Below are 15,985 nucleotides of genomic sequence, written 5' to 3' on the forward strand. Positions count from 1 at the left end.
CTTCATTCAACATCAAATAAACACTGCTGTGCTTCCTGATAAAATACAAAACCTATTTTCTACTGAACCCAAGAGGATTTCATAATCAGCTTAATAATGTTGATCAAGTACCAAACTTAATTAAGCAACTAGTGATTTGACTATAATGTAAATATAGATATTAATCCAGTTATGGATGAACCAACAGTGCTAATCAGCTCGTCTGTCTTGTTTTCCAACCGTTAATCATGAACAAAATGATGGAGCTCTGCTGCCATCTGGTGGTAGAAGTTAGGTACTTTCCATAACAGATTTTTCAATGAAAAATCTCTCAAACTTTGGTATGCCAACACACCAGTTTTTACACACAAGACTGCGATATCAGTAACATGCAAAATATATGGAAGAAAAAGACCGATATGTACCTGTGAAACATCTCAGCAGTTTATTTTACTGTAAAAAAAAATAAAATTGTGTCGGAACAAGACAACAAAAACAACCCATCGTTTTCTCTCTGGAGCCACTTTTGTCACAGATGCTTCATGTCAGGGTCATTGTGAGAAATCAGTAGCTGTAAAGCATTTAAGCTCAAACAAATTAAAAAAACAAAAACATGGGCTTAAATTGGCACAACATTCAGCGAGTCAAAACGGCATTTAAAAGTGTAGTGGTGTTGCAGCAGCAGTACAACAGGTTACCAAGACAATAACCACCTGGGTAGGATATTGCAGTTTAATTTTCCAGAGGCTTAAAATATTGATTTACTTATTTTATCCTACCAGTAAAGTAGAATAAAGTAAACTTTTTCTTATTGCCAGTAACCAAATCATTTACATGTATTTACGCAGTAGCTGGGATGAGACTCTTAGGATCTATGATGACCTCCAATAAAGTTAAAGAAGTTTCCAATTTTCCTCTTTAAAAACCCCCCAAAAAAACACATTTTAATAATAATAAAAAAAATTATAACTATAACTACGTAATATAAAATTGACTTGTCCCTGGTAAAGCAAAAATTATTTAGCATGTAATTACATTTAATTTCTAGAATTTGATACACACAAAAAAAAAACCCTGATATGGTTACTTCTGAATTTTTTAGTAGTTTTAAGTTTTTATTGTACAGAAAATTGACCGTAATAAACTTATTTTAGCTGGTTCAGTTTGTTTTACCTCAAAAGAGTTTTGCTTCTTTAATTTCCACTAAGGGGAGGTTTCTGTTGAATGTTCTAGGAATATTCAACTAAAGAAGGTTATGACGGAAAACTTTTTGCAATTTTTAACTCTTGCAAGAGTGAAAAATGTATGGTATGTTCATACCATGCAATATGGTATGAACATACCATAAATTATGGTATGTTCATATTGCCTATGTGTGAATATATTTATTCCAGATGTAAAACATGAGGAATGTACGTCTGAAATTTTCTCTCTGGATTCATCTTGGTATTATTAGCTACTGCCTTTTCTTTTGGCATTGCTCATGACAAACACTGAAAACTTCCTGAAGGGCTCTTAAAGAGATAAAATTAAATTATTTTTCAAACATTACCAGGGTACAATTTATGGATGTTTGTACAAACTGTTAATGTCTAAAGTGGAAAAACTGTCAAGCCTGTTTAATTTTAAAATGGGAACTAAATGTAGCACATTTGTTAAAATTAGGTTCTGTAAAAAGGCCATAAGCAGCCAATATTTTACTGTCAGTGTCTTTGTTTACTTTGAATCCATTACAGAGAATTCAGAAGCTGATCATTATTTGCATGATTAAATGAAATGTGTAGTTCTCACCATTAGCTTACATGCACTGAGAACAGAACATATTTATAGTAATAAAAGTTTGGTATCACAGCTTTTGTGTGGGAAAAGATCTAGTCTGGCCGAAGCTGCAGCTCCGGGTCGGTTTGTTGACAATTAGATTACGGCTAACAAATTACAGATTTTTTTCCTTTTTATTCAATTTCCCCCCTTTCATTGTATTTATTGACAAATATTAGCAAGTTTTGGGCATTCATGATCTTTACCGGCAATAAAAACATCAAAGGATGAAGATTTTCACATCCAAGTGCCATTTTCATATTCTCAGGTGAAAGTTTGAAGAATTTCACATTACTATAGTCCGACTCATCCAAGCAATGGGTGAAAGTTATGTGAGAGAAAGCAATGCAGAGCAATGATGCAATACTGAAAGAAAAACTGCTTTGATGAGAGAAAAACAAACAAAAAACATAAACAGCAGATTTTAAAAAGTGCACATTTTCCCACACATGCTCAATCTGTCAACAGGCTGATCATCATCCTGGTAGTCGCTCTAGAGTCCGCATGAAAGGCCTCATTGGAGAACATTGGACATTCATTGTGTCGTACCACCTAACCGAGCAAACAATCAGGGCCTGCAGGTGGAGCGGTGCGCGAGGCGGAGGGGCGGACGGCTGAAAGCACCGGAGTGCAAAATGGCGTCTGAGCACCGCGGCCGACGCCTTTAGGTCCATCTAGTGAGTCGTTCCGACTGCGTTTTCCTCTCTGCTGTGACATTGAGACACATTAAAGGGGAGATCATCGGTCGCTTCTATTCAGCCAGCAGTCGACTTCCTGCAGATTAATAATAAAAAAAAAGAAAGTATGCTCGATTTGTTGAAAAGAGCTGGAGGGGAGAGGGAATCAGGCAACACCAGTGAGGGTTTCTGCAGTCTGCACATGTGGAGACACACTGTAGATTATACATAGCTCTGTATTATATGAATGTAGAAAATATATAATCTTTAAATATCTCGTAGGGTCTGTGTTTTGACGTCAAAATACAAAACCTCTTTAGGAGTAGAAAAGCTTTTTCTTTTTTTACTGACATCCTTGTGTTGCAGGCGTGCCTATGTATTCTTTGTGAGAGGCTAACGGGAAGCTTCATATAAACACTGTGTTGGACTTTTCTATTAAACATAATCCATATACTATAGGAGTTATATCCCCTCGCCTATGAGACAAACAGTGTGCAGTAACTCATACAGTACCAAAAAAGAAGTATTCATACCCATCTGGCTTTTCACGTTTTGTCACTTTACAACATCAGATGTCAATGGGAGTTTACTGGGGCGCAAATAGAAATTGCTAAATTGTTTCTATTCTAAAAGAAAAATGGTTCCCTTGCTTGTAAATGAAGAAGAGCGGCAAGAGAATAAGCCATACGGAAGCCCATGACGGACAAAGATGCTGAAGATGCTGTTACATTTTAAACTACATGCAAAACGCCATGTGTGGCGGTTAAGCCATCTAGTGTATCACGTTGGGCACACTCACCCCATCAAGAAACAAGGCGGTGGCAGCGTCATACTGTGGGGACGTTTATCTCCAGCAGAAATGGGGTTGAAAGAAGGTAAGCCTTTTAGAAGCATCAAAAGACTTGAAGTTTCCTTCCAACAAATGTAGCATCCCAAAGCTAATGGTAAAACTGACAAAGAATCTATGATGATAGAAATAATTACAGAAAAACTTAATTCAAATCTAAATGAGCTTGGGTCATTTTGGAAAAAGGAAGAGGTAAAACATTTTAGAGTTTATAGTTGCAAAGCTGGTTGAGAAATTCATGAAAAGTCTGCAGCTGGCGGTTGTACAAAATATTGACGTGGGCACTCCACACTCTTCAGATATTTGCAAAAACGTTTTCCTTAACTCTATCCTTTTAGTTAAATTTCACATATATCCCCATCTCTGTATTGGTTTATTACATAAATCCATTTAGAAATAAACTTTAATCTTTTCCAAAGTGACAAAACGTGAGGAAGTGCAAGGGGTGTGAATACTTTTGTGAAGCGCGCAGGTCGTCCGGTGCTGATCGACGGGGAGATGGACGCACTAACAAGCGAGGACTGCAGTGCTGCTGGCTTTATGTCCGCACTTGACAGATCTGCATCTGTACCATAGCAACGGGAACAAAATATCATACAAACAGTACATAAAGTCACCCACATACACATAAAACTTCCTGGGTTTTACATGTACATAGTGTTCAGAATCAGCTGGGAAAAAAAAAAAGGCAGAGAACAGGAGAGGAGGCGACGTAGCTCAGATCGCCCCGCAGGTTTTGTCCAAGAACCCCCTCGGAAAACCCAACCGGCCAAGTTTCCTCCAGGATCCTCGTCTTTTCGTGTTTGTCAGGGCCGAGCTGGACGAATCTGTCTTTGCACTCCGATTGGACATCTTTGGTCAAAAAGCAGACGTGCCCTTGGCTGTCCGTGAGCTCCTCCTGGGAAAAAAAAAAAAAAAAAGGACGAATCCTTCCTTCCGTTCGACGTGCCGACCGGTTCAAGGACCGTCCGCTGCTGTGAGGGGAGAACCCTCAATCTGCCCTAAGCTATCAGAGGTCTGTAAGCCGGCTCGTTATGAGAGAAGGTGCTCAACCTCCCATATGTCCGATTGTCACTCAGTAAAGGTTAACTGCCGGGGGGTCCGGCAGTGAGAAAGTAGGTCATCATCTCTCCTTTGCCTTTGACGGTGACGACACCTCGGTATTCCAGTGTGTAGCTGTAGGAGTTCAGCACCTGGTACAGATCTGCCGTCACCTGTGTGTAAACAGTTTGCTTCAGATTCAACGTCACATTTTGGTTCTTTCAACTTTTGAGAAAATGTGGTAGACATAAAGTCAGTACACACACACAGTCGTGTTTTCATCACTTGTGGGGACTTCACATTGACTTCAAGTAATTTCTACAGCCTAACCCTTAACATAACCCTAACACTAACCATCACATACCTAACTAACCCTTAACGTAACCTTTACCCCAAACCTAACCATCACAGACCTAACCACTATCCCAAAAACAACAATTTCCCTCATGGGGACCAAGAAAATGTCCCCACAAGGAGCAATGGTCCCCATAATCCCACGTTGTAGATAGAAATAGGTTCCCATAAGGATATAAAAACCTGGTACATACACGCACGCACACACACACCAAGCCAAGTTTATCTTAACCGGAAAAAAATCCACCCAAGAAATAGACATCTACATATTTAGAAGTTTTAAAACATCTAAAAATGTAGATAAACACAAACATGATATACATATTAATCTTAAAAACTATGTATAAACTTGTGTTTCATGTCATTACAGATGTTTTTTTTCTAAAACTGTAATCATATGGACACTTGTTAAGGAAACCTGCTGTTGGCATTGACAAAAAAAAACAAGTCGTCTGTTTAATGTGAACTTTAAAATGGTGAACATCTTATTCATAATTCAAAAAAAGCAGTTTTAGAACAACAAGGTTAATTAAATCACAGAAAGATGCTTTGTTTCATTTTGAGCTGTATCTGCTATGGAGCTAACCATGCTAACAATGCTAATTACTAATAAAAGCTGCATTGAAAATCTCTCTATATGTTCTTGACTTTAGTTCTCTTAAATGATAAAAGGCTAGAAATACTTTCTTTGATACGTTGTAAACTCATTACCTGTGAGATCAACGCCTGATGGGAATTTCTAAATGGGTGCTTTTCTTGATTCCTGTAGAACCTAGCTCTGCTATCTTTTCCACGGGTTGGAAATTATATTTCAGCTTTGCCATTTGTATTTGCAGCCATGTCTTTTGCTGCTACAGCTAACATTTTTGTTAGCAAACAGGTGCCTCAAATTAGTAAGTTAAGTTGAGAAAGTCAGTCCAAAGCCATTTTCTGGCAGGAAAATACTGGATTATTTTAACAATAAAGGACTTTTACTTGAAGTTTTAAAGGAATTTCACGCAGAGTTTGTTCAGTTGGTTACCTGGATCCTCTCCGGGACCCCTGTGCTGTCCATGCGGCTTGCTACGTTTACCGTGTTCCCCCAAATGTCGTACTGGGGCTTCCTGGCCCCTATCACCCCAGCAACCACCGGGCCAATGTTTAGACCTGTGAAAACAGATGAATACATTACAAAATAAACGATTGTGTTGTTCCCTTTATCACTGAAAGTTATTCCAAACTGACGTTTAGGAAAATCTAGAAATCTCTTACTCTCCATGTATGTATCTTTCTCCTGCTAAAGTGATATAAACATGGTTGCAGCATGTTCTTTCACTGACCTATTTTCATTTTGAAGTTGTTGAAGGAGTGTTCGTTGATGTATTTCATCTGGTCCATCATCCGCATGGCGTAGTCGGCCATGGCGCGGATGTGCGAGCGGCCGGCCTTGTCGTACGTGGAGTCGTTGAGGCCGGAAGCCGCCATGTACGTGGAGCCGATGGTCTTGATCTTCTCCAGCTGACGGAACTGATCCTCGCTGATGATCTGTGGAGGGCAGGAGGAACGTCAAAAATATTCCAATGTCACTCCACAAGAAAAAAGAAGTTCCGGAGAGGGACATTGCTGTGAATTTCCATTTTTCTCTTTAGCTGAAGGGGATTTTTAGATCCCGATGCGACTTTATGCAGCTGGGGAAACATTAAGTGAGAAATCTCCACTGACGCTAATGGACGAGCCACTCACAGAAGCCAGTAAGAACCACAGACCGTGATCGCGGCAGCGTCTGTACTTACCTCATCAAAGTCGGCGATGATCTCATTGAGCAGCCGCAGACACTCTACCCCTTCGTTGTTGGCCTCCAGCTCCACGTAGAACTCAGAGAAGTTGCTGATGGAGGCGAACATGACAGCGACGCACTCGCAGGACTGGTAGTAGAGCTCGTCGTTGCGCCGCTCGCGCTGCAGGAAGTGAGCAGCCACGTCTTTGGGCAGGATGTTGTGGAGCAGGCGTCGGTTGTAGGCCTGCAGCTCCTCCATCTCCTCCTTCTCCTCTGTAGCCTGGAGGAGGTAGGGTCAAAGTTCAACATTTGACATTATAATCTGAATTTGACTGACTGCAAGTGGGATTAAATCACAACATATGTTCTTAGTGAAGAACAGAAAATGACACGCAGACTGTCGGACTCCACCTGCAGCTTCCAGAGGAAGTCCAGCCTGGCCGTCGACTCCACCTGCTGGGCGTGAAGGTAAAGGGCGAGGACGAAGACAGTGATCACCACGGGGGTCATGATCTTCAGAGGAACCTTGTTGTCCACCAAACACCTGGGACACACACACACACACGAACAGGTTGATGAATGAAACAGCAGAACAATAAGCACAGATGAAGGTGTTGCACAAGAATTAGTAAATACTTCAAGGAGGAATCTGACACAAACAAGCTGCTCTGTAAATCTCGGCTCATTAGTGCGAGCATCTGCTGCCAGCGGGTCATTATTAGATTCATTAGCGTGGCAACTAACGACGCTGCCGGTTTAACAGATGACGGAGCGGCGATGAAACCTGCCGTCGGTCTCACCTTGTGCCGTTCTCTGGTTTGCTGCGAGAGGAGAAACAGAAGAAGAGCTGATCAGACGTGAGGTTTGTACTTGGTCACATACTTGGTGATGGCGGTGAGGGAGACGCTCACGTGTAATTCAGGGCGTTTGCCATAACCAGCAGGTCCTGGTTGTCAAAGAGGCTCACTTTAGGCACCTCCATGATGAGCAGGTAGAGCAGCTCAATGAAGAGCATGAGGAAGAGTTTCCCGATGCTGCTGACCTGCAGGAAGACGGAGCAGGCCAGCAGGCTGAGCAGCACACAGCAGGTGAAGTACTGAGAGAGAGAGGAGATGTGGACCGTTAGAGCGTTGATCAGTGTAAGGCGTTGGACTATGGTATGATTCCAGCTGAATAAGTAACACACGACCGCCCCCTTCCTGATGGCGCCCTGAGTTACTGCCTGTGTTGCCCAAATCAGGGAATAAACTTTACAGTTAATCATGTGACTGGGACAGTATAAGATGAAAAGGAGCAAGCTAAAAGATTAAGTCACGATGACCGCCATTTTGTAGATTTTTTAAAAGGGGTAGTTTTACGTAAAATTGACACTTTTGAGCTTTACAACATGTCATAATGTTATTCCCTCATCAAAAACATACATTAAGTGTTGCTTTGATTCTTTCATGCATGTTTGAAAGATCCTTTAATCTCCATGGCAACCATTCAGCTGTTCAAAACACTTGGTTGGACCTAGCTCCACCTTCGAGGACGAAGCTCCTCCTTGGAGCTGCAGTTTCCAAGCTTTCATCTAACAAAGCTCCCCTCTGCCTTCACTCCCCCACTCAGCTCCTTCAGACTAGCCAGCAGCAATTAGCAAACACCTGGTGGAGCTGCACGGCCGCTGAGCTCATTATAGGAGATACTTTTCAGTGAAATGCAGGTAAAACGTTGCTAAACGGCTAACAGAGGAGCCATGTTGTGATGACTTCCTGAGGAAGCTTCAGAAACACCAAGAGCTTCTTAAAGAGACAGAGTTAAATTATGAAGTCAAATTTCTTTTATTTTTTTTACTTTATTTAATATTTGATATGTACAACATTTTTATAACAACTGAAGGCAACAAAGGTACTTATTATGCTTTAAAATGATACAATGTGCCTGGTAAACTAACAATGCTGGCCCTTTAATTAGCCTACATTTAACAAAAGTCAAAAGAACTACATGGCCCAGAAGTCCTCAGTGCTTCCAGTGTTTTGTGCCTTTTAGTTAAAGTTTTTTTTTCTTTATAAAGCCGTAATCAAATCATATTACCACAAATGACCATTCTTGTTGCCACATCTTGTGAAATAAAACTGCAGAAAACAAAGCAATCTACCGAAGAGTGGGGGGAAATCAAATAAAAGTTAGCCTCAGACATACACACACCTCAGGGAAGCTGCAGATGAGGGCGTCGCCTCCGCAGGCGCCGTGCTGTGCGTCCAGGTTGTAGTTGAGGAGGACAGCGTGGCAGGCGTCCACCAGGTCCCGGCTGATGTTGAGCTCCGACTTGATGCAGCTCCGCAGGTCGTGACTGCTGCAGGTGAACTGAGCCAAACGGACCGTCAGTGAGCGGACTCGGGTCACTTACCACGCACGAACGCTGACTTTGGTAAGAAATCTGTACATATCGCTTACAATGTTGATGAAAGCAGACAGGAAGACGATGATGATGGTGAAGACACCCACTAAGGTGCTGTTGAGTCGGGACTGGACGATGCTTTTGGAAAGAGTCTGCAGAGGAGCGGGGAAGATCTGGTGGGTGAACAAAATAGAACTTATGAATTATTCACCTTCAGATTCTGACTTAGGGCTGAAGCTACTGATTATTTGGTTGTTTAACGATTAATTGGATTAAAAATATTGGCACATTCTGCAGATTTTTCATTTAATCTCAAACCTTTTTAAAACCATGTCAGAAAGAATTAAAATATGCAAATACACCTATATTCAGATACATTTTTTACATAAGAACAACATTTTATTGCGTAAAAAGCAATAATGTAGTTCCTTTAGTGAACGCTTGTAGCAAAAAGCCCCAAAAACTTCTGGCATCAACATGTGAAAAGTTCAGGCCTTTCTGCTTGATTTAACATCAATACAGTTTAGAGCTATAATCTCTTGATTAACTTTTGGATAAACTGATCAATAACAGGATAGCAAGCGAAGAGTTTTTTTTCTTTTTCTACAGAATTTGAACCAGGTGAAGTTAAAACCTCGCCTCTTCAGGAGTTCTGGGTTGTTGAAATTCAAAATGTTTATACATTTTGTGCAGTTTTGGGTTAATTATTCCTCTGAGTATGTTGTTCTTTTAGCAAATTGACTTTTTTTTTAGTCTTTATCCTTCAGTTAATGATTAATCGATCACTAAATTAGTTTGATGATTACTTCGATAATCGATTCCATCGCGATTAATCTGATTAGTTGTTTCAGCTCTACTCAATGTCTCGTTTTAGTGCTTCGGAGCAGAACCTCTCCTGCTACTGAACACATCTCATTTCTTTCTATTTAAGGCACATCTTGTAGCTATGAGTCATTAGCCGCAGTGGACTGGACAAAAGACTCATCCATTATTTGTATTTATCTCCACAACTCAAAGAGACACACAGTGCAACTAATTTAAGAAGGAAAAACCATTGGCTTGTGATCCTGGTGATTTTGGAGACAGCACAGAAGACATGTATTCATAAACGTGTCCCTGCTGTGATCTTTTTTTTTTTTTTCTTTAAAGAACGACACGCTAGCAGATCTGCCTACACTGTGGGCAAAATAAAACAAGCAGAGGAGGACGAAAAAGAGGAGCCACGGGAATGGGTGTGTGGGAATATAAACGCATCTTTTAGAGGATGTCGGAATCAGACTGTGAGCAGTGTTTGCAGAAGCAGATGTTTAAAAAAAGGGGGCGGGGGATTGATGCTGAAGATCCAGTGTCAAAATGATACAATTGAAGCTTTCTTACTTTGTGGATTGAAAGACAACAACGAACACAAAGCTATGGTAAAGTTAACGACTGAAACATCCTTTTGATAGGAGTGAGAGCAGATTTATATCGGTGCTAACGGTATTTAGCAATGGAGCATTACTGCAGGAGAGATCCACCGATAATTCATCTGGTGATCTGAGCCGTCAGTTTAAAAAAATAAAATCCAATCTGTTTTCTGACCAGTGAACACACCACAAGGTCGTTCCAACAACAGCACTCCTTCATGGTAGTTGAACAACTTTTTGTTACATCTCTGTCGGTTCATACCGACAGAGATGTAACAGGCTATTTGAAAAAACTTTTTTCTTTTTTCCCACGACATTGGGAGACCCGTCTGCTGTTCATTTAGGCCAGAGGTCTGCAACCTGCAGCGGCTCTTCGGGTCTTTCAGAAAGGCTCTCAATAACTAGCGAAGGTTAATTTTCATAGTGTAAACACTGCTGAATGTCTGTAACCATCATACAACACTAAGAAAGGTCTTTTATTAACAAAAATAATTAAAAAATAATAATTAGATTTTACATTTTAGCTACTGGTTGTGGATTTTACTCACTCCAAAGCAGCAGTATACAGCTGAGATGAACATGACGCCTGCCAGGATGATGAAGCACGTGATGAAGAAGCCGATCATCAGATTGGAGCTGCAGAAAGGAAACAGATTATTATTTACACGATTAGTTAATATAGACAAGCTGCTGGTTGAAAACCCATAACTGAGCTGTGTGATACACGATGAGTAAAATAAATTTCTTATTTGCAGGAGGAAACGGTTTGGATCCTCCCTGTAAGAACAGGCCTGCGTCGTCAAGACGTCAGGTTTTTGTTGCACCGCCTGATTATGTTTAGGTTCTGATTGGTTAGGAGGAACTGGGTTATCTGAGCAAGATGTCGTTTTCTTGAGCCGCTTCCTACGAAACAAACAAAAGCCAAAGTGGCCCAAAGTGCGGCTAAACTTTTTTTCTTCCTACAGTCGAGTGTCCCGATTCTGTCAAAGCAGGACGGCTCTGACAGTAAGCCGAGGATCTGAGGAAAAACCTTTGGCGGAGAGAAGCTCACCTGATTCTACAAGGTTTTACAGCTTAAGCCACGAAGCTGCAGCAGGAGTAAGAGTTTAGTGTTTAATCAGCTTCCCCACAACTTTTGTTCTTAATCTCTGGAAGCAAAGATGCTCATGAAACAAAAATACCAACACATTAAGAGATATGCTGTAGATATGATTTATAGTGAGTTTTTTGCTGCTACACAATGTTGCATCATAATTTAATTTGCTAAAAAAAAAAATCATTGTTGTACATCTCCTTAGCTATGAACTTAAAAACTTCATTTCTTTCAGTATTTCAACACAAAAGTTACATTACATCAGTTTATTTCTGATCATTTTAATAATAACTTGCAGGTAATGAAAACCTGAAATTCAGCTTTTCAGAAAATTCAAATATACTAAAATATATATAAGTATAAATAAAGACATGAAAAAAAAAACGTTTTTGTCGTGTTATGGCAATAAAAGGTAAGGAGTAAGCCATAAAAGGCCATCTGTAAAGAAGCTGGCTGTTCACAGAGGGACCATCCAAGCAAACTAATGGAAAGTTGAGTGGAAGGAAAAATGTGGTGGAATGCAAACATTTCTGGGTAACACTTTATTTGAAGGGGTGTGCATAAGACTGTCTTATTAAGCATGAACAACATCTGTCATGAACATGATGGAGTCTTTATGAATGTTTACAACTGTTGTCATGAAGTGTCATTTGGTAAATGATGAAATGATGTCACTTTTAATGCAAAGTTGACACGTTTAATTTTAATGCAACTTTTAGTGCAACTCTGTGTTAAAAGTGTCATTATTTACTGCATGATACTTCATGACACCAATCATAAACATCTATAAAGAGTCATTCATGTTTATAACAGTCTCATGTCAGTCTTAGCTAATAATAATTAATAGTATTAAAATTGTTGATTTTACACATTTATCAACCAAACATTTCCCTTCTCTTGCGTGCGGCCAGCATCTGAGCATCTGCCACCATGACAGTGTGACTCACATTGGCACAATGACGATCTGGATGAAGCAGATGAAGAAAAAGACGAGGGTGGCGCAGGCCACGTACGCACCGAACCTGGTGTCCACCTGCCTGGAGTACTGGAAACAGGAAAAAACAAGCTGGATGTCAGACAACCAACGTAACTAGACTCTGTCCTTCAAGGAAAAAAAAAAAGAAGATTTCCCAATAAATGTCAATAGACACAATCAATAATTACTTGATAAACACCTTTTCTTTGGCCTTATGAGTCAAGCTACAAATGTTTAAGTAACGATGCGAGTTAGCTATTAATTTAGTAGCCCATAATTGTAAAGGGACTTAATAATAAAATGTTAAACTACAAGAGTAATTTGCCATTTTGAAGTGCTAATATTTTGTCTCTGAAAGGCTTTAAATGCATTTCAATTGGATATTTGATTTTGATCTGTTTTAATTTTTTGTCGATTATTATTTTGTCTTTTTGTTCTTTCTTTAGTTTTCAAATGGTTTTCATTAAATTATTGTTGTTAGCAGTAGCTGCGTAATCCTTTATGGCAGAGGTGAGAATAACAGTGTTTGTATTTCATGACTGCAGCAGAAACAGTCAAACTGAATCAGTAACATGTTTTGTCTTGATGCAGCAATTCCCCCTGTTCTGTCCGTCTGAAGCCGTGTTCCTGCTTTCAGTACTCTACTTCCAAACGTAACCTCCCTTTTCTGTGTTTTTCCCTTTTCTTTGACGTCTTCCAGGCACAGAAAGGAGAAAGCTTTTTATTTATTTATTTATTTTTTCTTTGTTGCGCTCGGCAGATTGCCTGTCACAACCGTTTATCCGCCGATGCTCCGGGCAGCGTGCTTGTCTTGTGTGCGGCCTAACCTTTTTTTCCAGGTCAGGTTCTCTGAAGGTGAGCAGGAACTTTTTGACGTGTTCGGAGCGCAGGCGGTCGATGCTGCGCGCGTCGATGGCCCTGCCCAGGAACTCGTCCACCTCGTCCTCCGGGTTCAGGTTTTCCTGCGTGTTCCTGAAAATAAAATGCCTGAATAAAACGAGATGAGACGGAGTGAGGACAAAGTGGGGGGTAAAACAAAAAAAAAAAGTTTGTCCTCTTGTTTTTATTTCATCTGACCAAAACAAAAAGACTAATCACCCCATGTTTGTCAGGGTTGCGAGAATTTCTCTGCCTGGTTTATTACTTTACAGTTCACTGATTAGATATGCAGCAGAAAAAAAGATAAAAAAATACACATTGATGAAAATGCATCTTAATAAAAAAAAAAATCAGTTTGATCCAGTTTTATTGGAAGTGAAATATTGAAGTGTTTTTATAACTGGAGGTAACTTGTGCTGTAAAATGGCACTATGTGACTGGAAATCACATAAAAGTGCCCCGTTAAGATAACCAGTTTCTGTTATTACACTTATAACAGTGTAATAACAATGTAATAAGATCTCTATTATTACACAGTGTAATAACCCTGTGTAATGTTTGTAATGTGATGTACAGTGTTACTCCAGTGTTATTACTGTTATTGCAATGTTATAAGTGTAATAACAGTGTAACAACACTGTACATCACAATAAAACATTACACGGGGTAATTATACAGTGTAATAACAGAGAGATAAACATTCAGGTTGTCTTACCTTACAAATCACTCAACCTGGCATGATTTACAAACTAAACTAAGAATTACACCAAGCTTATTTGAAGGGAAAAAAGTAAGAAAAACAAAGGTTTGGAAGAACAAGGACTTCTTTAAAAACGAGTTTTTTTCCTCTTTATTCTCTGGTTGAAACGGTTGGCGCCGCATCGCTGGAGAACGTTACTGAGCAGGTAGACAGTGAATGACAATATCTGAGGAAAGACTCCAGCACCTTGTGCTCATAAAAACGAATTTGGCTACATGAAACAGAAACTTTGTGAAAATTGCAAACACTGCTATTTAGGTGAGCCGTAGCCCTCCAGGGAAGCATCTTTTCTGTCCGTCACAGAATAGATGAATAATAGCAGTCCAAGGACACCAAATGACTGAGTCTGGTTTTATAGTTTCAGCAGCGACTTCTAGTCTAGCACCACGCACAGAACCAAGAACAAAAAAAAAAAAGAAAAACTGCAACAGCAAAGTGCTCTCAGTCCAAAACTACATTCATAGGTTGAGTTCAAGCCACAAGCTGAAGCTCTGAAACTTAGAATCGCAAGCTGGCACTAAACAAAATTGAACGCCGAGCTTCAAAGATCAACAACGCTCCATAGCGACCATTAAAAACTAAACTACGCTGTTGGGAGTGATGCTGAAAACGTCCTACCATCACAAACATAAACATGTTAAGTTTGCTGAGCTTGAATTGGGTCTTCATCTGGAGCCATTTGCCTCGGTCAGGTGAGACAGACACTGACAACAATAAATTTGACCAAACGTTCATTGTTGAGATTCGTGACATTATCGGCCTGAGAACTAAAATAAATGGATTTGGTAGAGATGTGGACAAAGCAACACAAAGGGGTTAAAAAATAAGCAAAGAATCGACATTTCTTCAATGGGCATCATCCCCACCTGTCAGAACAACTGTACTCAAATTGAAGGTCCCAAAAGATTTTAGAAACTAGTCGGCAAGTTTGCTTAACTTTAAAGTCGTTCTCACCAGAAGAACCAATAGATGTGACCAGTACTGCATACAATGACATAGTTGTTACTCACTTGTCTTTGGGATCCTCAAAGCCCTGAAAAGCAGGAAGAAAAAAGAAAAAAAACAACTATTAACTTGAGTACTGCCTGACTTATTAATAAAGCTAAAAAAGAGGCCATCCTTTTTTCACTTTGAGTAAAAGTAATTCTGAACAATTATCTAAAATGAGGCTCATTTGTCCAAATGGAAAGTCCCTTTACAAAAATAACCTTTAAGCAAACATACATTTTATTAATCCCATTAAAATGTGTTTACTTTTTGTTCTGATGTAATATCCAAACCTTAATTGTTGTGTTTTCTTTCATTAGCTGTCAGCAGAAAATTATAACCAACAGAAGTAAAACGTGAGTAATTAATCTATATAATGTACTTTACTAAGCGGATGGAGTTATAGAAAGAAACAAACCTGTCATTTATATTCTAATTTATTCAATTACAAAGTCAGAAGGACTTTAAAATACTGAAAACGTACAATGACAAAATGATGACGATTAATATTTTACATATAGCAGCATTTCGACGCAAGATACTCTAGTCAAATTGTGTTTAGTGAATAAAAGTTCTACATAAGTATAAAAGTTCTCGAACAAACTTTGTTATTAGCCAGGTATCAGTGCTGTTACATAATTATCAGTCAGTATGTTTGTGAAGAATGTGGAGAAATATAGAAATACGTTTAAAGACGTGATCACTTGGATGGATCATTTTTATTTTAGCTTCAACTCTCCTACGATTCACACAAATAGCAGGTTAGCGTCAATCAGGCTAACATCCACCGACATTAATCTAGAAACAGTGTCAAAAATGAATAATCACCATAATACTAAACCATACTTCATGTCTGCTATTTTAATTTTACCTGGGAAAACCGGTGCATCTCTAGCGCCCCCCTGAGGTTTAATGTATAAACATCCTTGCTGAAAGAACAAATCAATTCTTGAAACTTCTGCGTATATATTTTTATTTTATTTTACGTATTTATTTTTCTGTTTTTCTCCTGTTTCATGATGGTAAAAGCAT

At 39.4% G+C, this 15,985-nt stretch overlaps 1 protein-coding gene across 1 annotated transcript in view; it reads right to left on the reverse strand.

The window, feature by feature from the left end:
• Positions 1-1,928: 1,928 nt before the first annotated feature.
• Positions 1,929-15,985, reverse strand: part of adcy5 (adenylate cyclase 5) — a 75,114-nt gene continuing 61,057 nt past the window's right edge. Inside the window, exons 13-21 of the mRNA XM_016669043.1 lie at positions 8,909-9,025; positions 8,660-8,818; positions 7,384-7,568; positions 7,273-7,293; positions 6,884-7,016; positions 6,489-6,752; positions 6,036-6,240; positions 5,738-5,862; positions 1,929-4,535 (exon numbers count right to left, since the gene is read on the reverse strand). Of these exons, the coding sequence (XP_016524529.1) occupies positions 4,407-4,535; positions 5,738-5,862; positions 6,036-6,240; positions 6,489-6,752; positions 6,884-7,016; positions 7,273-7,293; positions 7,384-7,568; positions 8,660-8,818; positions 8,909-9,025 (1,338 nt within the window). The 3' untranslated portion in view covers positions 1,929-4,406. The remainder of the gene's footprint in view (positions 4,536-5,737; positions 5,863-6,035; positions 6,241-6,488; positions 6,753-6,883; positions 7,017-7,272; positions 7,294-7,383; positions 7,569-8,659; positions 8,819-8,908; positions 9,026-15,985) is intronic.

The sequence above is a fragment of the Poecilia formosa genome, unplaced genomic scaffold, assembly GCF_000485575.1.
Source record: "Poecilia formosa unplaced genomic scaffold, Poecilia_formosa-5.1.2 Scaffold19, whole genome shotgun sequence".
In the NCBI taxonomy this organism is placed as follows: Eukaryota; Metazoa; Chordata; class Actinopteri; order Cyprinodontiformes; family Poeciliidae; genus Poecilia; species Poecilia formosa.